General features: G+C 43.9%; 1 protein-coding gene across 1 annotated transcript; it reads right to left on the bottom strand.

Annotated features, from left to right (window-relative positions):
• Positions 1-6,371: 6,371 nt before the first annotated feature.
• Positions 6,372-9,735, bottom strand: LOC115321887 (annexin B11). Its single transcript, XM_029982167.4, has 2 exons — positions 9,509-9,735; positions 6,372-6,639 (listed from the first exon to the last, which is right to left on the bottom strand). Exons 1-2 carry the CDS (start codon positions 9,733-9,735, stop codon positions 6,372-6,374), a joined length of 495 nt encoding a protein of 164 aa, XP_029838027.2.
• Positions 9,736-26,719: the final 16,984 nt, after the last annotated feature.

Genomic DNA, 26,719 nt, shown 5'->3' with positions numbered 1-26,719 from the left:
TGCTGTAGGCGACAAAACGTGTGCCCAGTTTTGTCACAAGAGGCATATTATGTCACGCACATGTAATTTTGAATTTATCGGGCTTAGTGTGCTGTAGGTGGCTGGTCAAAGAAATTGATACTTGGACGCAGCTAATCGCAAAACTTTCTGACAGTTTCCACAGCCTAAGAGCCAGCAGGTCCCAGTTTGCTTTTCTTCAAAGGTGAGAATTCCAGATTCCCGAAGGAGGAATACTGAAGCCATATGACCGGTACAGCATTTTTAATTGACGGAGCTCAGAACGACTGGGAGCTCCTGCATTGAAGCTTATTTTTCTGTAATACAAGCGGGCGACATTGACACGTGCCCAGTTACGTCGCAAGAGGATATCTATGTCCCGCGCATGTAATTTTGAATCTTTCAGACTTAGTGTACTTTACGTGGCTACTCAAAGTAACTGCTACTTGGACGCAACTAACCGCAAATCTCTCTTCCAGTTTCCACGGCCTACAAGCAAGCAAGCACCAGTTCGTTTTTCCTCAAAGGTGAGCATTCCAGATACTCTAGTTAGGTGCGAAGCAGGAATAGTGAAGCCAGAAGAGAGGATACGTATATTTAATTGACTGAGCTCAGAATGACCTGTGGCAGTGGCATTGAAGCTTATTTTTCCACAATCAAACGCAGACATAATTTTGAATCTACCCGCTTGGTGAAGGATTGCTACTTGTCGCGAACTAATCACACATTTTTATTTTGCAGTTTCTATATAACTACAGCTAGCAGGTGCTGTTTTCATTAAGGTGAGGATTTCACATTCTGTTTTCAAACATGAAGTTTTTGAATGAGAGTCCTAAACAATTAACTTTCTTTTGCAGTAAATGCCAGATCCTCCAGTTCAGGAATATGTTAAATATATTTGGTATGGATAAGTCCAGTGTTTTGCTTCTTTATTCACAATTTCACAACAGCAACATTTTTTTTAATTTATCACTCAGAAATACACACAAGAAGAGACTGCGTTGCAGAGAAATGTTGCGCTGAACGTGATATTCCAACTCGTATATAGTTTTATTGGTATCCGATATAATATATTGGATTCCAATATCCATAATACGCTGAGTATATTGGAATCGTAAACCCTTATTGGATCCCCATACGACACATGGGGATCCAATAAGGGTTTATACGGTATTGGATTCCAATATTTTCAGCGTATTATGGATATTGGAATCCCATAACAAATCCTTATTGTAATACAATACAATAAATGTAATGTTTTCCAATACACTGTCTATATTGTATTGCAATACAATAAAAAGATATTGTTTACCAATATCCATAATACGCTGTTTATATTGGGGTTTTCCAATAGGGCAAGCCTTCCTACAGAATCGAATCACCACGATCGGCATCTCGTTCTTCGGATGCTCCCACTCCCCACTCGCAACAAGAGGGCGCAAGAGCGAGCGGATCTCTCGCCTATAAATTTTTTAACGTGGCGGTGATGAAGCTCCCTGTCCAGCTCGCGACAATAGAGGGTGTCCATCACGCCATCTACGCCGACGACAATACCATATGGACCACCTCTGGCTCTAACGGCAAAATACAGGAGGCCTTGCAGCGCGCTATCAACGTTGTCCAGCGGTGTGAGCGCGGCGGCGGTCTCCAGTGCGCACCTGAAAAGTCAGGACTCCTCGTCGTGAAGAGGAAATGCCGGAACATCCCTTATGACCCTCCACAGATCATTCTCACTTTCGAGAATCACGTCATCCCGCGAGTGCTGTGTGTTCGGATCCCCGGCAACTTTCTTCAACAAGACGGCAAGTAATCACAAACGCATCAGCGTCTCACGCATGCAACTAATCAAATTCTCCGTATGATGTTAAAGCCTTCAGAAAGACAACACAGCCTGAATGAGGAAGAAGCTTCCCGCCCGTTTAGGAACTGATCATTAGCCGGGTGGTCTACTTTGTCCGATATTTTACACTCAAATCTTGCGAATGAATTTTTTATATCGCACTACCGGGCTAACTTTACATGAAACCACCATCTACGGACCAACCAGAGAAATGGTTGGTTCGTCGAAATCGCGTATACTGTGATCTTTAATCACTTCACTACAATATTCCAAGATTCTTAAATAACAGGCATCTTCATTGTAACAATGTTATCACTCTTCCTAAAATGAAACTTTGCACACACTTTGCTTAAAGCCATAATTTTTTTTCCAAATTCACAAGTTGGTTTGACGGTGTGGTAAATTGTGTAGCGTGCAAATTGTACTAATTTGTAATATCATACTTTACGCACTGTATTATGATTATTTCGTGAAGCTGCTGCTATCCTTTTTGACCCGAGACCCCGTCAAGCTACTTATAGCAGCTTTTTGTCTAGAGGTTCCTCCAGTGTATACCTGAAAAAATAAAGCTTGAATTTAATTGAACTCGAAGCCCTCATGCAATGGGCCTACAACAAACCTCAGGTCTTCTATCCAGCAGAGCACGTTAAGACACACCTAATAAGTCAGCGCGAAAGACTAAAGCTGACACCCGCAGGCAGCATGCTCTAACTCGCCTGGGCTATCCGACCCAAACCTCAGGTCACGCTATAACGTTCCCTTTTAATATCACATATCACACCAAAATATACGTCGCCCCAATACCTAAACATATGCACCCGAAGTTTCATCAGGGGAGACGTCAGGCTCGCGCCCATGCCCTCCAAAGTAAATTTTAAAACGCCAGAAAACGTCGGACACGCTCGCTCCGCTTGGTACCGGGTCGCCTGGCTATTAGCATGATCGGAGAGGACATGCAGGAAATAAACTTCGCGTCCATTCCAACTCCTAGCCAATTTCTGGCAGAGAAAGCAGTGGTAGCGCTCGATATCAAGTCCACCTCAACAATCATATCCCTAACAACAATTATCGAGCCACAGGCGGCCAGCCCTAGTTTTGACAAAGGCCGTCTTTCCAACTTTGACTGCTCTCCACTTAGCCTTCACGATCAACCCTTCACTGTACCCCTGATCTTGACGCCAGACCACGATTCCTTCAGTGGGAATGAACTCGCAGACGCGTCAGCCTGATCTTTAACAATCGAGGCTCCGCCGCCACAGGAAGACTCGTCCCAAATCACCATGACCTACTATGTTACACTTCAGAATTTCCGCTTCATTCGCCGCACCGTCACCCGCCCCAAGAAACCCTAAAGAAAAGATGCTGTAGGGTGGCGCTTGTTGCAGACAAATACCTCCCCACCTAAGGTATTTACATGTCATATGCGCTGCTGTCTACCCTACAACACATGCCGTTTGTGCACCGCAAAGCTATACTCTACTACGTCACTTGGGCACGCCCTAGGATCCGGGCTGCTCCGCTCATCTGAAACCCAACACCCCAGCAGTGAGAAGCTGCACTGTCCAGCTCGGACCCGAATGATAAGCGTGAGCTGGTGTAACCTAGTTGAAACGCAGAAAATGCTACAGAATACCTGCACTGAGGGCTCCTCTCGCTTTGGAAGAAAACGAGTAGCCTGCTTCTTCAATTAAACTTATTTTTCTCTCTCTCGCTCTCCTTCTTTCTCGGATCTTTTTTATGATCTACCGTACGTGAGTGGAGACATGAGGCGTGAAGGAATATTGAACTGTTCGTGGCTGTTCTGTTATTGTAAATGTTATGAAAGAACTTTATACTTTAGCCTAACCTATGACATTTCAAAGATTTCATTAAGGTACTCGAGCTTACGGAGAAATTGTAGTTGCCAGGAACATATCTTGCCGCTCTGTTTTGACGCTTTCGAGGTCAATCAATCAATCAATCAATCAATCAATTTTATTTACATCATCATCAAATAGTGATGTGGGCTGCAGTGGCAAAAAGTCAAAACAGTTTTGACTTGACAAGGCCTCTGCAGCCTTACAATTGGCATACGGTAACAAACAACAGCAACCGGGGAAAACAAGCAGACAGCAACATGGGAAAAAAAAATCACCGAAAAAATACTGTTGTAGGGGATCTCTAATTGTTGCGCTCAATTGTGCTACCTCAGCTCAATTCGAACGGAAACCAGGGGTGCTACAAATGCTTTTTGAAACAATTCGCGGAAATTGTGCGCCATAGCATCAGCTGTGGAATGTGTCCCAATGAAGGTGACGTCTCATGAGAATGCAGTTTTTTCCACTACTTGAGAGCACTGTACTGTTTTTCTTAGCCCCTACCTACTTTATTGTTTCGTGTATTTCAAGTCCTTTCCCCGAAAGGCAATTTATTTGATAGGAAGGCTGCAACCAGACGTGACCGGAATTATGAACACTTAGCGCTGGAGGCCATCATCGTGGAAACGAGATTGACCGTTTACCTTTGCAGAACTGTAATTTGGAGGGAATAGCCCTTGCTTCCTGATATTCATGATAACATCATCAAGAGGGATATCCTGGAGGTAAAGTGCCCAGAAGTGCATCAGCGATGTATGTCACCAACAAGAGGTATGGTGTGAACTGCAATGGGAAAACCTGTTAACCGAAAACAAAATACATGAATGGCCTTTACAGCCAAATGTATTATGTATTGCTCCGCACACAGTTGCAGGTTTTTTCTTTGTCTGGTCTACGAGCAGCAAAGTGTTTCTGGAGATATTTTTCGATTTCAACAACCTTTATGAAAGTGCACAGTGACTAATGCGGTTTTATTTTACTTCCATTCTGTCACATCCTGAGAAAATGCTTAGGGGTGAAAAACTAGATATTTGTATTGAATACAAGCAACTGCCCCGTATGTAATGAAACTATTTTCAAGTATAGCCGATAACGAAAGAATGAAGAAATAATGCAGCAGCTGGAATAGTGACAATGCCGCATGCAACACTCTTGCGAGTGTCATTTGTTCGACATGTTTTGCAATTGTCAATAAGATGCGAAACATATGCCATTTGTCCTTCGCATTCCTTAATTTATTTAATATGTAGATATCCCAAACAGTAAAGCAGAATATACAAATCAGTAGCTGGCAAGTGTTTGAGCAAGACAAGACTCTGTTCAACTCAGAGAAATCTAGAAATATACTGCATATAAATTCAACTTCTAAAATTGTTTCGCGACCGGACACAAGGTTTCAATTTATACTTGGAAGCCTCACCAAAACTACTGTACATTACAAAATGATTCTGAGGTGAAAAAAAGGTGTTTTATTTATTATCCATAATATTTTTTGAAGAACCACTGCACATATCACAACGCAAGAGGTGAAATTATTGATTTGAGTGAAATCGGGCAGGTGATAAACTTACATTTTGTCTATACCGCGTTTGTAATCCGAGAGTTATCCTTTGGACCAACTAGGAATACTAGTAGTTTCGATGGTAGCTCAAGTCATGGCTTAAAAAAACCTGACAAGGAAAAAAAATACTGTTTTTTTTTTGTAAACAGTTTGGTTGGAACACGCGTGCTTCAAAAACATTTTTACGCGAAAAAAATAATTTTTGATCAATATTGACAAGAGATTTATTTGAAATTTAGCGCACGAAGTCCATAACGTCACGGGAAATTACGGAATGACCATCTCGGTCGTGAAGGCGAAGTCGAACCACCTCTCCTCCACACGCCCGAATTGCCGAGTGAAAAAACAAGTGGAAAGGAGGTGACTGCCAACAAAATCGTGTCTCGCTCCGTCGCTATTGCTCTTTTTTTCTTTTTTTTCGAGTAAAATTAATTTCTTGACACGCGTCTCCCAACCAGACTGTCTAAAATGAAACTTTTTTTTCTTTTCAGGGGCCCTTTAATGAAGAGATGCTTGACCGAGTTTTACGCAACGCGTTATTCAAAGTGCCGGAGCAACAAACTAAACGTTGCAACAATCTGCAGCGTATTACTTTTATTTCGTTTATATCAGCATAAGATACACAAGACACCTCGATTTCTTCTGAAATACCGCGATTCCATTGGACCTGGCGAACCAAAATCCTCATTATTTCCCTACTTGCAGCCGGGTGTGGCGGCCATGGGAACCACAGCGCTACGTCGTCAAAAGTTACATCGCAGTGATTGAGCAACTTGTGCGTTTGAGGCACCATCTACTAGAAGTTAACAGAACCATGCCCTTTCCGATGCCAAAGTGGCAAACCAGCAAAAACACGTGGAAACACTTCTGTTTTTATCCGAGATGCGCTACCTACCACGTACATCTGTGACGCCGGCTGGTTGTTGTGCTCAGAGGTGATCAAACCGTAGCTTGAAAACTGTTCTCATTTGAGGCGAGAACTTCCGCTACATCGGAGAACGAAGGCAGTTCACGAGCACGTCCAAGAACACCACCGGAAGCTCTACATCACCTGTGGTGAAGCCACTGCGTACGTAACACCGGAAGTTGTTTTTCCTTTCTTCTTTCAAGGCGGTCGTCAGCGGTAGTTCCCGTAACCGTCGTAGCCGTGTCCGTAATGACCGTATCCCTGATGTCCGTAGCCCTGATGTCCGTAGCCCTGATGTTCGTAGCCTTGGCCGTATCCATGATGTCCGTGACCATGCCCGTATCCACGATGTCCGGAGCCATGCCCGTGTCCCTGATGTCCGTAGCCGATACCGCCTCCATAGTGGCCGTGAGCGACTCTCGAGGAACCTTGTAGCGAGCGAGAGTGGTGGCTGGAACTCTTGCTGTGGTAGTGAACCCTGTGTCGGATTCAGCAAGAGACGTTGGAACAACAGATGGGCGAATCGTGGTTGTCAAAACGAACAGTTTTTCAATAAATGCAGAGCACATCTACGTCGTTTTCACTGACGGTACATCAGGTGCCATTCTGGAGGCTTTGCTCCTGACCGGATTCCTTTGGCATTATGCGCTGTCAAAAAAAAGGTTGTAGTCTTACGTCCTTTTGTCCCATAGAATACACCCCAAAACTTCAGTTCAACGTAGAGCGCACTGATGTCGAACAGGCGGACACAGCATTTACAAGGGGCTTGTTAATGGTACGATAAAACTTATTACACAGTTAAAGTAAGTATCAAAGACTACATAAAAAAAACACTGAGGTTTTGCAGTAAAGCCAAGAAAACACGTATTATTTTTCTTTTATTCAGTAACACGTACTTTAGCTATTTGAACAAGCTCTACCATTCGGCTATCAAGCCGCTTGTGAAATTTGGTACTGTCGGGTCAACCGAAACTTCGTTCAACTGGGGTATCTTATTTGGGACAAAGTGGTGTAAGAATATCTTTTTCCCTGAGAGTGTAAATTGCGTAATGTATGACACCAGATAACCGGTCTTTAAATATTTTAAACTGCTGCACACTCTCCGTCTGACTTACAGAGCCGCCGCCTTATCGTGACTTCAAAGGCGTGAATCGGCGCACACATCCCAGACCCGTTGTCGCATCAAGAACAAAAAAATGTGCGCATTATTCATGCGCTAGCGAAGTAGTTATTCAGTTATTAGAAGATGTGGTTGTCGAAGAAAGAAACGATGCTTTTGGCGTTTGAAACGTGTACTATACATCTCGATAAAACATACTAAAGCTAATTTAAGATGCAACTACGTGTATTTTAATTCAACACATTAAGGGGGCAACCACTAACATTCCGCGAGGAGCCGTACTTTTCTTACTACAGTTCTTCAGGTGGAGTATAGAAAGCAATGGCACAGTAGCATAGTACTGGGTCAGCTACGTCATCATCCGGAGGCCAACATGGTGCACAGTTTGGACTCTTTCAGAAGTCGGATTAAACTCGTGCGATTGAACGCGAGTCCCAGTCGAACGCGGAACTCCCTTCCAAACTCCCCCTGGCCTCTGGTACGTGACGAGGAAAAGTCATCAATATGACCTTGATGCACACACTGCGGTTTTGCATGCACACACGCGGGTCAGGTCCAGAGCCTGTAGTACGGCGTAGGAAGCCGAAAGCCGGCTTTTCTAAAAACACTTAAAGAAACTGTCGTGTTTGCGTGTAGACAACGGCAAGTCAGCCCCAATGACCTGACTTCACACCCGTCAATGCCCCTTTTGGCTTAGGGTGTTTGACGTCCATCACGCAATGAGGTACAAAGACGCAGGCCTGTACGATGCAGATCGAGATCGTGGGCGAGCGAGCACTCAAGGCACGCGGCTACAAGCTAATCAGCTTTTGCTCGCGTGCCTGATGCGCAAAGCACACTAATTCCAAAGTTGAAGGCAACTTCCTTGACTTGATAGAAATGCCTCGCCCATGAGACCTTTTGTAGTGTATACTGGTCGCTTTGACTAGCGTTGTATTTGCGTCTTCTTATTGAGCGGTGACTCAGAACTTCAATAAAAGTCGTACAAAAATTCCTTGGTACGCTTATTCTACTGTACGGCCAGCGTTTCTACCATGAACCACCGTTTAGGTTTCCCATTTCAAGTTAACCTGTGCTGGTAGGGTTAGCCATGTCATCATTTGGCATTTTACACCTACCAGCACACTCTCATTTGCAAGTATACAAAACCCTTAGTTTGTCTTTTTCATAAAATCTTCATCAAAAGACTGAACTGTGTTATAAATTATTAAATCATTCTACATCTCTTCTGGCATTAATCATAGCCATAAGGTGTCTGCTGTTAATTTAAAATTGCAGTTTCTTCAGTGCGTTCTATACCTAAAACGTCGAAAGATTCAAGCCCCTCGCTATTCAATACTAACGTCACCGATATTGTTAAGCTTAAAATATTGTTACTAATTTGCGCATTTTCTAATGGTTTCTTTGCCTGTAAAAAGGTAGATAATTGGGCAAGCTGGTACGTGTGCACTAATACCATTTCGATGTTTCTTAGCCTCAATCCCTATTCAAATTACTAAATTGAGTGTCTTCAAAATAAGTAAATAAATACTTTTAACATTTTCACTTTATTTCAGAACGGAAAGGGCACATACACATAATTCTTGAGGTCCGTACAAGAGTGATTTTTTTTTCCAATTATGGAATGCAATAACATGCCTTGCGAGATTGTTAGGTCCTGAAATGCGAGAAACCTTTTTTTCTGTTTTATAGTCTCCTGAGATATAGTTTAATGGCGTTGCAGGCTGATAATGAATAAAAAATAAAGAAACGGGCCGGAATGTGGATCTAAGCCAGGATTCGGAGGGTCTGCAGCGCGAGCTTTAGCTCCATGGCCTCCGAGCTGTGTTTTGGTGAAAATCTCGGTCACCAATTCCTTGAGCCGCAGTCAGAATGCTAATATATCATACAAAGGACATACTTCAGACAATCTCGGAGAGGCACTTATTCTTTCATATAATGGCTCCGTCCCATTAATCTTAAATTAATACAGTCTGCAGATATGTTCAAAGCATACTGAAAGGTATGTTTGGGCTACTTGGTTGATGAACATCATTGGAGCGTACATAAGTATAAAGCCAACATTCTTCGAACATGCCCTAAGTATGTCCATATATAATTTTGCCGGTGTGTCTGTCAACAATATTCCTGTCTTTCGTAAGATATATGAGCAGTAAAACGCAGCTTAAAAACCGTCTTGTTCACCGATCATCCTGCAACACTTGTATGCAGTCAAAAAGCGACTCACGGGTAATGCACGGGAACCGGCACGTGGTAGGGGCAGTATTGGGTCTTGTGATAAGGAATGGGCAGTGGTATGGGAAGCAACCCTCGTCCACCTCCGAGGAGGGCGGCAGCGGCTGCAAGCTTAATCAGCTTGCCGGCCTGACTCTGATGCGCGCACAGTGACAACAGTAGGAGCACCAGCAGCAGCAACGGCAGCAATCTGGACAACCTTGGGTTGATCACCTTCATCCCTGCGGTCTTGAAAGTGTGACTCTCCTGGGTTCTGGGAATAGGAATTCATCCGTTGTAATTATTTACTGACCACAGGTCGGCATTTTCGTTTGAACTTACTCAACATCAGTTCAAAAAAATAAAAATAAATAATCTTTAAATTTACTTATTTAAAGACATGAGCGTGTTGGTGATCTACATTGACTTAAAACAAAAGAAACACACAAGAGGACGAAACAGACGACAAAGCTTTCGCTAGTCGTCTGTTTCGTTCGCTCGTGTGTTTCTTTCGTTTTAAGTTAAATTTACTAGTACACAAAATTTCAAGACGCACTCACCCCTATACCTTTAGGAAAGCAGTGACCTTAAATTCCTCAGTCAAGAACTCACCGAACTTACCCTCCTACAAACTGACAAACGCATTCCCTCGCCAAACTCATCAAGTCACCGAACTTGCCGAAAGCATGTTCTTCCAGGACCACACGGCATTAATTCAAATTCCAACTTATGGGTTTCCGAGACCTCTGAATTAACCTTAACGTCACATTCAAGGAAAAAAGTGAGGAAAGGAAGCACACCCATGAGATTTCTGTGGAGGTATACAGAAAGCTATGATGCTTGGAACGTATTAACAACCAGCGTTCTTTAATTTGGTTCCAAGATTTCCACCGGCTGACCGTCCACCTTTGTAATGCTGTGGTTGACCGCGATCTTGATTGCTCAACGACGGCAAAGCAAAGAGTGACAGCCTCGTGTACTTCCATAACTCTTCATACAGCCGGTAAGGTGATGAAAACTCAGGCAGCATACCTCGGCTAAAATCAATGATATGTTCCCTTGCTCACGTAAATCACCCTCACCTTCAGATTTGATGAGATGGTGAAAGAGTTCTCAAACCTCGGAAATCTCACGAACTCCCGGTCGATCATTGCGTTAGTGCGGTGAGGCGTGAGTCCGGAGAGTCGAGGACTTAAGTGATTTCTTTATAGTGAACAGAACAGCGCACAAAAAGACAAGGACAGAGAAACAAAACATGCACGGCACACGGACGCTGAGTTGCAGTGCCAGAGCGTGTCCCACACGAAACAACGCTATCTAACTAGCATGTCTTTGCCCTGCAGTCCGATCCAAAAACAAGGTTTCTGTCTGAATCAGTGCCACTGATGGGTGGCTAATGCAGCGATCCACCAAACTAGAAATGCAATGCGCTTTCAAAATTTTGGGAGTCGTCTTGTCCCGATAATGTCCAATTATTGTTATGCCTTTGAGGGTAAAAAAAACAAAGGTAGGTATCGCAATATACCGGAAGATCCCCGCCAACGGTAGATTTCAGTGAACGTTCATGCTCCAGAAAGATTTCATTCAGGCTGATATAGCCCTACCATATGTTTGTGTGGTAGGGCATTTTGGTCTACATATCTTCTACCAAAACGCCACTTGAACACGACACATAAAGGTGGTGTGGCGTTTTTCGTAGTTGTCTTTTTTTAAGGTTATGTGCTATCGAGCGAACTTTGCAACAAATTTGCGGCATTCTTTTGGGAGCTGAACACACAACAGGCACATCGCACTTTTGGGCAGCCCGTTTTAAATGATGCAATCTTTTGTATTGATATGTCTTTAAATTATACAATGATTTTCGTATATGTTTTGTGCCCTGTTCTGCTCGCTATGTCATCGCACAAACTCGCCCAGCTTGCCACACTTGTGCAGTGATTTCGTCACTTTGTAAATAATTGTATATCGGTTAGTGCGGAAGTGTAGTATGAGGGCGGGTGAGTGTTTCAGTTTGTTTCTAGCGGTTTGTTAAGATATAGGGTAAAAGATTTACTGTTTTTATTTTGATTGGGTTACAAGCCAGGGAGTTCAGCCGGAGAAATCGACCAAGCTGTCAACCAGTCAATGGCTGGGGCACCTTGAAGACCTGCGTGCGCTCGCCTTTTTAGCCGGCGCTTCAAGGGTCGACCGAAGGAACGAACACAACAGGCAACGTGGCGCGATTTATTGCCATTTCGCGAACCCCGCGACGCAGTGGCCGTATAGAGCAATAAACACACCCTTCGGAGACGCGTTTCGCCCGCCATACTCAGAACATTCAAACAACCCAGCCGTGATAATTTTACTTCTTTTGATTTATAGCCAGTGAGAATGGGCAAATAACGGCGCCATGTATGCTAATCCACTTCGAAGACCCGAATACAGAATAAAGGAATTCAAATACTTTCCCTTCGGCATGTGATTTTCATAGGATCTCTGTAATACATTTATGCATGTCAGATTTTTCCATTAACAATGACCCACGCGGGCCCAACAGTTAAGAAAACTCTTCCGACTGAAAGATTTTTTTTTCAGACTTAGACTGCCGGTCGAGGAGAGACCACTCGTGGCTCGTCCTCTTCCCTCTTTCTTTTAGCAGTCACATCTTGTGACGACATACCGTTAATAATTTGTTTTTGTAATAAATATGTACCGCACGATTCACCTCTTTATTACAACATGTATTTGCCAGTGCTCTCACTACCGAAACACCCGCAAGACTAGTGTGTTTATTAGCGAGGACTTCCTAGTGAACGCGTGCAATGCCAGGAGAGGACCGCTTGCATTGTTGAAAGGACAAAAGCCTAGAAGCTAAGATATAAGTTACGATATGTTAACTATGAAATATATTGGAACTGTTTGATTTCTGATCGCCATATCCAATGCGTAATTTAAAAAAAAATAGCAACCCAGAAAACAAACTTTTCATTAGCTACAAAAAACGTCCTGGGGATTATTTTGATTTTATTTTGTCCTATTCATAAATATAAGTAATCTGATTCTAAATGTGACAATTTCTATCTTTGATATACCAACATCAGCAGAATATGCTTATCTAGCCAAAACGTAACAAATACCAAAAGACTCGAAGTTATTTCCTTCGTGCATAAACTATATCAAACACAGGTGAAATTGTGCCAATAAAAAGGTTGTAGGGTACTCATTGCTGTATGGATGACGTTTGAGGCAGCACCGAAAATGTGTGCAGCGATCGGCCAACCTTTGGCTACTCTCTGGCGAGCTCTGCCACTGTCATGGCATTGGCTACAAGAGACCAAAAGATGACCGGAAAGCATCCGTCCGCAAGCATTTTGGTTTTTCTTTAGCCGCCAGCGCTCAGATAATGGCCGGTACTTCTCTGGACTCCAATGTGCACTTTTGACTCGGCTGCCAGAGGAAGAAATAGCTATGGCGTATATATGGACCCGACGCACTATTGGTGTTCGGTCACTGATGACCAAAGTATGATTGACACTTCCCAGGACACCGATGCACCATTTTTCCTTCGGTTCCATATGTCTAAATACATATGGCAAGTATCTGGCCCCTATTGAAATATTTGTGTTCGACCGGCCATGAACAATATATAGTCGGAGCTTATATGGCAACTGATGCCCTATTTTTGCTTGGCTACAGGTTTTTTAGATACTGATGTCAAGTATAGGGCACTTGACGAGCTCTTTGTGTTCGACCACCGGTGACCAAAGGAGATCTGGCGCTTGTCTGGACACCGATGCAACAATTCTTGCTTGGTTTCCAGATCTCTAAGCACCTATACGAATTGTCTCGCACCTATTTAACAATTTGTGGTCTGCCACCGATGACCTGTGTATGCTCGGCTACATTATGTCTAAATATCAATGGCACTTTTTGTGGCACCCTACGAAAGATGTCTGTTCGACTACCGTTGAATGAAGAACGATAGTCATTGTATGGACACCGACGCACGATTTTTGCTTCGCTACCGAAATGTTTAAATACCCATGGAAAGTAACTGGCTACCGTAAAATTATTTGTGTTCGGACGCGGATGACAAAAATATGGTTGCAGTTTCTCTGGCAACCGATGCGCTGCGTTTGCTCGGTTACCGGATATCTACATATCTATAGAATACACTGTCCCGCGACAGAAGTAGTTCGTCGGGGAACAAGTGGGAGCTGTAGGACCTCCTAGCAATGCAACGGAGCTTGGTCGTGTCCGCTGGGCCGCGACTCTTGTGATCAAGCGGCCTCAGCAGAGCGCATGTACTGTACATATAGGGTGTTTCACGAAAGGTTGACAAATTTGATATTGCGAAAACTGCGCGTCGCAACAAAAAAAGGCTTGTGTCGTTTTTGTCCTGGGCCAGGGGCCTATTTAGGAAAATTATTAAAGTCCCGGATAATTAAGTTCTTAATTCGTTTTGCGTAATTAACTTTTTAATATTCTGTTGAGGGGCACGGTTTAAATTATAAAATTGCTGAGCATCATCAAAAAACACCAAATCAACAAATTGCAGAACGATAGAAAGCACGCGAAGCATTTTACGGCTTTCTAAAAAACCGCACAATTTCGACGGGTTTTTAAGTTTCGGTTTCCTACCAAAGCGCATCTGGGCCCCGACGGCACCGCGCCCCGTGGAGAAATAGCGCAACTAACCTCTGCTGCGCTGGCATTGCGCGACGCAGCAGAGGTTGGCGCTGGCCACGCGCACTAACATGGCATAAAAAAAAACAAAAAAACATAGAATCCACAAAACTCCCGTCTTCGGAGTCTTATCACTCCATTCTCTAGGAGCCTGCTGGCATCTAGTTACACGTGCAACACGCGCTGGCGTCCACAGCCTTAAAAATGTTAGATAGCAAAAATTTATTTTGCTCTGAAACAGTTTATCTTATTTTCATTATTGACTTCTGATTACTTATACAGGTAAGAGGAGCGCGTGCAGTGAATGCACTTAATGTCTTTGAGAGAATCGTGTTTTTTTGGCCCGTGTTTTTAAATTACGCATCGCGGGAAGCTGAAACTCATTGAGAATGTGGTGCCAGCAGTTGGAATAGAGCGCAAAATTTTGAGAGCATGATGTCAACTGGATCGAAATTAAAAAAAAAAAAAGAGACAGACAATTTCTTTCTGAACAATGTCCACCTAAGCCTAATATTGTAAAAACAAGAACTTATGTTGTGGACACCTTTAGAATTTATTTCGGTTAAACAAAAACCTGTCAGCAAGTCAGAAACACGCATTTTTCTTGTCGTCAAGTTTATTTCACTTATATAGATGTCACATGCGTCCTCAACGTTAGTTCTTGTTTTCACGATATTAGACTGAGGTTGATATCCGCTGATCCATTGCACAATGGCGGAACAACCAACATTGCAGAACGTGGAAATCTGACATTTTGTGTGAGAATCAGAAATGCTGCAGGCGCAAGTTACTACCATTGGCTTCTGCTTCTGTTGCTCAAGCATGCTTGGAGTTGAAGTGCAATCCAACACGAAGCTCTCACGCTTGTATCCATAATTGTGTTGGTATTCCACAGCTTGCAACACAGGTCAAACTTTCGAAAGGCTCTAACTAGCTTGCCACAAGCACTGGTCGTAGCTTGTGGACTGTATTCAACTCCTGTTTTATGTTTTGCACTCCTGTACCCTGAAGGAATATTTCATCCGGATGTCCATTTCCGCTACCATAAAAGATAACATAATCAAGTAAGGAGAAGCACAAAAATACCTCCCACTGGAAGAGGGAAAAGGGACACAACTGGGTGATCTTTATCATTCCCTAGAGTGACCAGTTCCCTAGAGTGACAAACATAAAAAACTGACACCGGTAAGCTTTAAGCAACTGCAGCAGTCAATAACTGCCCCCCCCCCCCCCCCCCCCCCCCGCTTTTCGATCTGCCTGAGCATCGTACCGGCGTGAGGTCGTGTATCACTACTGCGCGGCGTGCGTTAAAAAACCCACGCTAGCGGTTGTACTGCACTTTATATATTGCTGATCTCCTGGTCAAAGACATGTGGCCAGTTGAGGCAGACTAACTCCAAGCTTTATAAACATACAAACAAACTCAATTGAAGCACGCACGCAAATGTATCTTTGACAGACTTGTTGTCTCTTGGTGCTCTTGCAGCAAGCAGGAGCGATTGCAAGCCCGATAAACATACATTCGCGTGAGTGATTAATTTGCTTGAGGCTTGTCGGTGTTGGTTGTCTCTATTGGCCACTCTCGTTGGATTGGGCATGAGCATAGCGATCCTGCAACCACCCAGAGCAGCAGTGCAACCGGGAGCTTGCGCTGTGGCTTCAAAGCATGGTCTTCAGCGCGCAACAGGAACAGCACACCGTGGCCGCTGTAGCCAGCGGTAACGCATTTCTAAAGTCTCATAAGCACAGTATCGTTTCAGAGCCTTTGGGTGTGTTTAACTGCGTTTCGACTCCGAAAAAACCAGGATATCCCTGCTTCGTATGTCGCTTGCCAAGCTCCCCTTGAATTGAATTGCACGCTTCATACAAATCATCGATGTGCCGGTGACTCGCTTCCGTGTATCTGTGCAGCGCAGTCCAACGCACTAAGACGCAACTGTGTGAGTGGGTATTTAAACAGCGTAATGTGCATGGAACTTAGTCTCACTGCTCGTCAATATCTGGTTTTTGCCGCACGTGCTAGCATAGAACTTTTCCCAGTGTCATCACGGAACCCGACCGCTCTCACTAATGGAAAACATAAAACCAAAATATTCGTTTGTAGGCACATATATATTTATATTTGCTCGGTTGCACAGGCGCCACAGAAAGGCATGCAGCCCGTACAATGAATGCCTGTGAGGTCCATTTAGGGTGTGATAATGATAATGCAGTACGATATAATGTGCGGAAGTGATAATGTCCATTGACACATCACGAAGGATGAGTCTTAGTCGATCGCAGATGTGTGGAAGCTTCGCGACAAAGTTGCAGAACCTCGGGTAGATAACTGACGAGCACCTTAATTATTTGTATTTGCAAAATTCAAGATGTGCAGATCAACGGAGCCATCAATTGTAATTCTGTTATGTGCATGTTTGGACAGCGGGAAGTTAGTCAGCCCCGATGGCGTCTTGTGTCTTCGTTGGTGATGAAAGCCAGTGCAGTATACAGCTACTAGTCTCCCGTCTTTAACGTGCATCACGCAATAGTAGAGTTTTAGTATTGCGTATACGGGCAAACGCAAACCCCCTACGTTAGCGCTAACACTGCGTCCTACACACTGCGCATGCGCCATGCGGACGGAATGCAGCGAGCTATGTGTACGTACACTCGCTATCGATGTTTGCGAGCCTACGTAACGGTCCCCTGAGTGCCATTCTCGTTGATCTTGCCGCGCACGGGAGAGCGTGAGACTACTCCAGTTTGAAAAATGGCGGCGGTGAGGCGAACTAGTGGAAGTGCTACGCGCGTTGTACGGGTTCGCTTCACCATTGAAGATGACCTCAACCTTGTGGAAGAAAGAGAAAGAAGAAGAGAAGAAGGGCGAGGCTCGTGGCGGGCGAGGACTTGCGGATTTCGGAGGTCGAGACAGACGAAACAGCCTGTGTCAAGCAGGACCGCCAACAAAAATCTTGGCCCACTAGACTGCCTTGGCCCTCTTCTTGATCGGACTCAGAACTTAAGTACAGATTAAACCTTTTCCCAATGGTAGTGCTTCCCCGTGTAACCTCCTCGGAGCAAGTGGAATTCGGCCTGATCGGGTGGTATTAAAAGGCGACCCGCAACCTCCTCAAAGAAATCAACGCGACGAACCCTTTTGAGCGCCCACAAAGATGGGTGTCGACAACCATGAACGTTGGCGACACCGTCGAACCCAAAATTGGGCTTTATCGTGTGGCCGGTGTGCGAATGGTGCGACCTATTGCTTGCATACTTCCAAGCAAATGACGAAGCCAACATAAGGTAGTACGGGTCCCAGAACACACTGGAGCGAACCACACATCGAACTGTTGGTCGCACAATCCAAAAAAAAACAAAAAAAACACGGTGACAACAGGCACCCGGAAAGAGATACACGCACTTCGTCGCAAAGCGAGGACTTTCGCGGCGTTGTGTTGGCTAGTCCGAATACCCGCCTTGAATTGTTTGAAGCAGTTTGCAGGAGCACATCTAGATGGCGCTGCAAGTCTTTACATCTGCGTTTCCGCTGTAATAGAAGTGCTCATTCGACGCGCTCCGTAACGTTTCGTCGACAGCTTGCGTGCGTTGTACGCAGTGCTGACGCAAGGGTTTTCACGCTATTCTAGAACTCTCTAGTGATACATAACAGCACGCCGGTACTATGCTCACCAAGATTGAAGCGGGCAGGGGCGAGGAATTGAATCCACGATCAGTGGGCTTTACAGCGCAAGCTTTCGCAAAAGGTGCTATTGATTCCAAGCCATCAGCGATGGCGGTCGAATTCAAGCTCGAGAGAAAAAAAAAATCTTTGGCTTGAGGCATTTAGTACAAGTGTCACCTCTGGTTTAACAAGTTGACGATAAAAGAAAAAGGGCGAGTTTATTTACACAAATACGCAAATACAACAATATTAAGTTTTCTCGCCGTGGTCTTAAATTAAGATTAGAGGCACCCCTTGTACGTACTGCCAAGCGTTTCGTCCCGTTTATCTTCTAAATATTTTATTTTCAAAAATGTCTAAAAGTGCGCTCATAAAACTTCTGCGTTTTCGCCGTATTCCGCATTGTTGCGAGTCCCTTGTCTCTTTGGCACAGCTGGCAGTCACAAAATATTGTATCGCTTCACACACAACGCAAACCAAGAAGAAATAGTCACACAAACACGCCTTAAGCAAGTCTCGCTATACGCTGCCCGACCAGTTTTCTTGTACCGCTGGGACTGGCAGCGCCACCCCAGGCCCTTTTGGCAGAATTGGGCCACCTGACACCCAGCTATCATGGAGAGGCCGACGCGGACGGCAGAACTCCCAGTTCTAGTACCCCCTAGTATTACAGTGACCTACTGCGCTGTACTAGTATAGACGATTGAAAACATGGCATCCCGACAGGTACTTCATGCGTGCAATATCGGCGTCCCAAGTCCATGACATTACATTCCTAATTGTAAACTGCTGAAGCGTGCGGAATAAATATGATAACCTAGCTAGTCTTACCTGAGTCACCGCTCCGAACGTTGTTATTGGAACTGAGTCATGGCTTGGCCCATCTGTTCTTAACACACAGGTCTTCCCTCCGAACTTTAATGTATACCTCTGTTATAGAGATAATGACGGTGGCGGTGTATTTTTGCTTGTCCATCAGGCCCTGCATAGCATTCTCGTGGATATTAACGGCGTGTCTCGTAAAATCGTCTGATCTAAGATTTCGCTCTCCCGAGGTGCGTACTTAGCTGTCGGTTCCTCTTAAAGGGCCCACCTAGCACTGCTTAGCCACTTATCTGATTGTATAATGCACTTTCGGTTGTTGCGTCTGCTTATATTGTTTTTGTCGCGATTGTAATCTACTAGATATTTCTTGGAGAGATCACGGTTTGCAGAATTCTCAAAAGGTCTGGACGCAGTTTTTAAGACCGGCCATAAACATCTAGTGCCATCGTTAGGGCCGACTCCGATTGATGTGTTGCCGCCACGTGTACAAAAGTTTAGCGCCTTAACGCTTCAATGCGGTGTAATGTCCGCGCAAGCTGATGGCCAAAGCAGATATCCTGTCCCGAGCGTCGCTTAAGGAGACAGATGTAACTATCAGGTCTATAGTATCGGAAGTGTTCAGCTATACGCAAGGCTGCTTAATGGGCTTACAAAAAGGGGCTGCCCTGCTTGACAAAAGTAAAAAAGGGCACTGGATGACGTGAGCAAACCCCTAACTAGCCTATGTTAAAATGGTTGGCCGAGAAAGTCGTCGTTGCCTTGCTTTCTTCAGCCGTCCTGGCAAGACAAAGCCCTAATAGCGGAAACCCTCGGGTTTTTACTAAAAGTCAATAGAGAGATCGTGCCTCGAAAATTGCGTTCAGAGGAGTTGTCATGCATGCATGAGGGCTACCCAGGCATTAACAATTTCCGGGCGCGGGCCCGAGAGTTCTTTTGGTGGTGGGCATCAGCAGGTAAATCTGCGTCACTGATAATTACTGCGAAATGTGTGCTAGATTCACTTGTGAGAGTGAAGAATCGTTGTTGCGCAGCCCAACTGAGGACTTAAGTGTCCGAAGCTGGGAATTTTCTTTGCCAGAAAAAAGTGGTCGATCTTTGTGGCGCTGCTTTGTCTGTCAAATATGCTTAAGTAAATTTTCTTCAAGACCATAGATGATAATTGAATGTCTGAAAATCATTTTTGTCCGTCATGGTGCACCGGTGACAGTAATGTCAGATAGCAGGCCCCAGTTCGAGTGGTCAGAGTTCGAAAACTTTAGTGAAACTTTTGGGTTTTGCTAAGTTACGTCCAGTCCACAATTCTCTCAAGATAATGGCGAGGCCGAAATGACGGTGCATAGAAACAAAACGCTCATACAGAACTCGTAAAAATGGTTCGGGAAATAATTCTTCCCTTCATTCGTTCGTTTAGTGCGCATTGCAATTTATATAGAATAACTTGCGATGAAAAATTTGTTTCTGGTTCCGCATTGTCGAATGCTTGTAATCGATATCTGGTTAGCATTGAATAGGACGCTGAGGTGTCCTCAAATGATCAAGGTTCCCCGCGTTTACAACCGTCTCCAATTCGCCGAATTTTTTTTTTTAAATTCCTACAGACATCTTGGAGATATTTGCTGTGTTGAACAATATAAGGGGTCGTCGAAGTCTAGGCGTTAATGGTTTCAGTACTGAAGCAATCTAGCATGTTTTCAATATATTTCCCCGCGAATTAACCTTTGAATTTGATACATTTCTTCAGGTGTCTTTCCAAAATTAATGCAAGTCGGAAAAGTTTTTCTCGCATACAAGGATGGGGACGAAAATTTGTTTAAAAATTATAGACCGGCTTCTTTATAATCTCATTTTCCTAAAGAACTCGAAACAAAAATAATGCACTATAGGATTTCTCGTTATCTAAAAGCACTCGGAACTTTCTGAGTTTCAACACGGCTTCCGAAAACAGACATCGACTGAAACAGCATTGCTGAAGCAAAAATTACAAGTTTTAAAATTTGATTTTCGGTATGTCTGTCGATTTCGTAAAACACTTTCGATCTAATAAACCGCAAACAAATATTACAAAAAGTGCAGCACTACAATATTCGTGGATCCGCCATTAAACGTTTCTAATAATTGTCGCAAAATCGGACAAAACTCGTCAGCATAAAATATTTTTACTCTTTAACGGACATGCTTGTGACTTTAGTTCCACAAGGGAACGTGCTTGGGCTATTATTCTCTTACATTTTTTATTAATAATATTGAGCATTATACACAGATGATTCGTTTGTTTCATAATTCTGACGAGACAACTATCTTCATTCAAGGAAGTATATCTTTTTAGATTGAAAGTAAGGCAGCAGCTGTTCTTGCTGACCTGTATTCCTGGACAAAAGCAGATGGCTTAATAATAAATATGAAAGAAAAAACTCACTGCGTGCTGTTTAGGCCTCGAAATTATCATTTTCTTGCCTTTAAATATTATGCTTGGGTTTTTTCCCTGAGATATTTCAAAATTTGTTAAACTTATTGGTCTTATTTTACTGAAACTCTCTCCTGGAATGACCACGTGAAGTATAATCGCGGAAAATTTTGTAAAGCTATTAAAATTTTATGCGAAACTCGCCATGTGTTTTCTGATTCAGGGAAATTGCTTTTATATTAATGTTTTGTCTATACTCACTATGTTAAATGCAACTCATTTTGGGGACTAACGACATAGCAAAATCTAACACAGCTGTTCTAGCACAAAATATGTAGTTTGTGCGTTAGCAAACGTATTCTTTTTTGCAAGCTTTGGCGGGTTTTTTTAAGAAATACAAAATTATGTTAATAAATCATCTAAACAGCTACCGCTTGATTTTTGCATATAGTAAAGTGATTAAACAGAATAACAATTTTTTTTCGTTCAGTGGTGTCAGGATTAGTCGAAAAAAATTTGTCTTATAGAACTCGACATTATGAGAGTTGGTGCGCCGACACTCATCATGTCTATATACATGAACATCACTTCTTTAATAAACCTAAAAATAGAAACCTCGAGATTATCAATGTACCGCAGTATTGGTTACGTAACTTGTGATATTTGGAACTTCGCGGTTTGTACAGGGCTCTAATCTTGACAAATAAATTATGAGGGATACATTCTGTTGAAGGAGTTTTTCAGTGCTTTTTGTCAAAGTGTGGGAAGGAGGCCGACCCTCGTGAAGCTACCTTTAAGTAGCTTTTCGCCCGGCCTTCCTCTTCTTTTCTTTCTGTTCAAGAAAGGAAATCGACGTGATAATATTAACCTGTAAATATTGCTGCAAAAATTGCTTTGTCTTCCAACATTTTCTTATTTTCATGTTCCATTTAGACACACCATTTTACTTAAATATGTATTCAGTGTTCCTTTTAACTTGTTGGTATTGCTTGATTTAATCATGGTTGTGACGATTTAAATCGTGCATAAACAAGTGTAAGCATTCTGTTTAGTTTGTGTTTCTGTTTCTGTGTTTAATAAACACTCAAAATTGTACTCATGTTTCTTCTTGAGGACTGGATCTCTGTTTTTAAGGATAGTATAGACACATGAGTTAGAATTCAATTTGTTTGTAAAATTAGTTAAATAGAAAAAAATGTGAGCGATCTGAAGTCTTTTCCTTTCAGGTAAAATTGCTTATACAACGGGACAATCGTAGAAAAAAATGAGACTTTGAGGCATTCGGTACGATGTATCAATAATTGACACCTCTCTGGTCGCCATTGCCATTCTATTACTTTTATTTCAATCGATAATGGTCATAAAAACAGACCGGACTATAACGTGCGAAAGTTTCAAGAAGAATATTCCACCCTGAAAATATAAACCACTTGCGTAATTCCTTTCCCACTGCTGTCAGAGTTTTCGGACTATACCAAAAGTTTGCTTTCCTAAGGCGTGCGAAAAAACTCACAAAATGTTATTTTTTTACATTTTGTGAGTTTTCACGGAGGATATATCTCTAGACATGCTGACATCAAAAGGCGCCTTCTTTATTGTTTACAATTAAAGAACGCTCACAATTATTATTTGGAACATGGAACAAGTCTCCTTTTGAACCACCTTGGTTCGGGCTCATCTTCTCAGAAGGTAACGTCAATCTTACCAAGGGCTTCCATGATAGCCGCTACACATACCTGAATGGCAGAAAAACAAAAACGTAGAAAAATATAGCAGAAATGTAGAAGATAAACCCAAGAACCTTTAGATTTTAGACAACCACTTGACGTACGCCACACGAAACTGACAGAGCCCTGCGTAAGAAGAGACATGGAGCGCGTCACCTGCAGTGTGCTTACCGTGCCCTCAAAAGCGGTCCCTCAATGTTCGACTGAAGACATCATGCTCTTGAATGACGAGATTCTGGCGGCGCCACAGCAGTGGAGGCTTTCGCAGCAACGAGATGAGACGTGACGGCATGAGTGACCATGGCGTTCGCTCGTCTATTTCGCTAGAATTTCTACGACCGACTATCAGGATGGCGACGTCCGACAGCATGACATGCCTTATCCTGTGACGCGATTTGTAGCCACTTCGAGACCATTTTTAATGCATCGGCGTCATAGAACCTGATACACACTAGCCCAAAACGTGTTCTAGTCACCCCAGCGTAAGAGTGCTGTATGGATCCAGTACGTATAATACAAGAAGCGGCCGCGTAAAGTTTGAGGCCCAGCTTGCATAAAATTTAATTAAATGCTTTGAGAGAAGAGGAATTTTTTAATAGGTTTCCCTCCGTGCGTCGGAACAACGTGAGACATTTTGATTATCACACTTTAAATTAATGTTTCAGTTGCTCCAGTCTAGGAAACTTTACTGACCCAAATATAAAGTCTTGAATGTTGAGTGTATTTAACGAACTATGAAGAGCTTTGATGACAGGCACCGTGACAGTGCAGTTTGGCACCTGGGTGCGACCGGCTTCTCGTATCCAGGATTTTATGTGTCTCTAAGACCAGAACACCAGCGGGCGAGCTCATAGGGCGCACCCTGAAGATAGAGAAGTAGCAGAAAACCTTTCTTTTTCTGATGAAAGAATCTCGGCAGGGTATGGCGAAGTAAAGCTGTAACTCACGGGGAAGTACTTTGGGCAGCAATAGTCACAGAAGCCTGGAAAGTCGCATCCGATCTTCTTGCGAGGAACCGCTCTCTAATCCGACGGCCAAAATGGACTCTGTGCTGTCAGACGACAAGCGGGCAGTTTTAAAGCTGTCACGCTATCTGCTAACGAACTGCGCGTTCGTAAAAAAAAAAAAAAAGCAAAAGCAAAAAAAAAAAAAAAAGAAAAGCGAGGAAGCATTTTGGAACGAAGGCCATAAGCAGGAGAAAGCGAAATAACAGGAAAAAAAAAATAACAGGCGAAAAGCAGGCAACCCGAACAGAGCAGAAAAAAAACGAAAGAAGCTGACAAGAAAGCGAAGCGGCGGTGCGTTCGAGCAGACGACAGCGCCGTGAAGTTAAGCAGACGTCGCGCTCGAGCGCCGAAAGAATACGCGTACACACCGAGTCTTTGACAGTGAAACTGTTGTTGTTGCTCTCGGGATCCGAAAGTTTTGCGGTCGCACTCCTGTGGGACTATACGTGCATGAGTGATTTCGAGTAAAATCGCGTCGCTACCGCTCCGTGCTTGGTGTCTAAAGATCTCGCTTCGCTCCTTACGGGCGAAAACATTAATGCTTCTTAGTATGCTGCGGTTGTTCTGCTGTGGGTATGATATATTTTATCTATACAGTCATTTCTATAATCTGATTATCATGAATCTGCTAGGGAAGTTAGTATAGAAAAAAATTACATACATTTTATTCAGGACAGCTGGACATTTCTTTTAATCACCTCGATCAAGGACCCGTTAAAAGCGCAGACGAACAAGCGTGTCATATACGTCTGTGGCTGTCAAGTTTTAAGCCCAAACATTGCGAGCAATATCGAATATTTGTCAGTCGCGTTTTAGTAATAGTTCACCGCGCTCGCCCACGGTGATTTAAACTTGTGAGATGAAATTACAAATAGAGTACAAAGAAAATTAACTACGCACTGCTATGATAATGCACAGTACAGTCACAACGATAGCTATGACAACTCACGGCGAAGTCGTTTGGCCTCGGCGTCGCGTTCACGCATGAAAACAACCCCTCGGATCAAAATGATAGCCATCAGGCTTGTAGCGGATGAAAGAGAAAGTTATAGTAAATGTTTATTGTAAAATAAACACCTCGTCCGGCGCTCGAGGAGTATATCTACTACCGTTCCCCATTCACGTTGTAAGCGTGCCGGATCAAGAGTGAGAGTAGGTCGGGTTGGTGTTCTTTTGGTGGGTTCAAACTGCTCTCCCAGGAGGTAGGGTGGAGGTGGGCGGGGAGTTGGTTGTAAGTGGCAGGTATAAGCGGTCTCGTGGGAGCACAATACCACATCGTGCGTGTGTGTGTGTTGGAAGGGAGGTCCCCGCGATTGCGGGCAAGAGGGGCGTTCGTGGAGCCTTTGTATGAAGTGTGCAGAGTGGGCAGCCATGAGTGTGTAAGTTTCAGCACTTCGTAAGATGGCGCCCTTTTCACGCGTGAACTTGGGAGTAGGTAAGGGGACAGTCGAGGCGGTCGTGCGCAGTTCTTTAAGAATAGTGTTTCGGGCTGTGTGTTGTGTCTAGCCGTGTTCAAGTGTGTCATAGGATTCAGGTTAGAGGTTGGGAGGCACCGGATTTCAATCAGCACGCAAGAGCGCGTGCGCTCTCGCGCCCTCGCGAGAGCGCGCGCGACAGGCTCTTTGACTATCTGTGGGGATGAGGATCAGACTATGGCGAGGGTTATGGCTTCTGCGATGGCTAGTGTATCGGCCGCCGCGGAAGATGGTACCGTAGACTGGTATGAAAGTGGTGGTGGCTAATAACTGCCGCGCGGCATCTGTCAGGGTAACGGCTTGCGTCAGTGTAATATAAGGCTGTATTCAGGGATTCCCCTAGCTTGGTGAGGCCTTGTAGGCTATCTCTCCTTCGGGAGGAGTGGGGATCCGGTAACAGGTATCACGGCAGGGGGAGAACGTGCAGGCGTGGAAGTGATTCTCATGAAGGACATATTGAAGAAATAGGGGATTGGAGGAGGGCGGAGGGAGAGGAGTTGCGCGTTATCGTAGTGTTGGTGGTCTAGTATCTGTCGGCCTTGTCTCAATATGCTCAGGCGTTGATGTTGCGCAAGGCAATGCATGGTAATGCGTTCGTCCAGAGTGCTGTAGGGGCCGGTTTGTGCTAGTAGTTGGTTGGGCGCAATCCGTGGAACCCCCACTGTGAGTCGGATGCGGAGCCGAGGGATATAAAAGTGATCTCTGCGACGGGGCTGTGTGGTTCATGGTTGCCATACAGTGACCGTCGGACCCGCTGTGAGACGCACTCGTGTCTTAGTAGCGGAGGCGGACAGTGAGTCGAGCATTAGTGGTGCTTTTAGTACCGGCTGGCTTTTCCTGGGCCGTTCCACTGGATGTGCAGATTGATGGTTTCCTTTATTTCACTTAATTTCCAATTGGCATTTCCAAGAAATTTGCACTTGATCCAAGGATTCAGTTCATTTTACTTTAAATTGGCTTGAAGTCTGCGGTGCGAAAGCGGGAGCGAACTAGAGACACAACATTTTTCTTACTTATTTAAGTCTCAACATAGCAAATGTGAGTCGGGTGCACGTACGTACCGCAGTTTCGAGTTTGCTGGTTTAAGTGGTGGTGAGGGTGATGTAAGGGTGCTTGCACATGAAGGGGAAGTACACCAGGGCTTCGACCGTTTCGCGCATCTCGTGTTCCTTGAGATCACAAGGGCCCTTGGAAACTCTAATGAGCATGTGGCGTGTTTGTTATAAATATCGAAAAACGCAAAGGACCCGAAAAGGACGTAGAGCAAGACAGGACAAGTGCTTACTATCGAATGACGTTTTATTGTATTTGTAGTGAAAGACAATAAGAAGTGGGGGATATGTTCATTAAGAAAAGCAGGCAGGGATAATATTAATTTCAAAGAAATGATTGAAAGACGGAGTTTTTGTATAAATCGCATCATTTAAATATACAATGAAATCTTCATGAAACACCCA

The sequence above is a fragment of the Ixodes scapularis genome, unplaced genomic scaffold (genome assembly GCF_016920785.2).
Source record: "Ixodes scapularis isolate PalLabHiFi unplaced genomic scaffold, ASM1692078v2 PGA_scaffold12__126_contigs__length_90152505, whole genome shotgun sequence".
Taxonomy (NCBI): domain Eukaryota; kingdom Metazoa; phylum Arthropoda; class Arachnida; order Ixodida; family Ixodidae; genus Ixodes; species Ixodes scapularis.
This window is presented reverse-complemented; position numbering and strand designations above follow the sequence as displayed.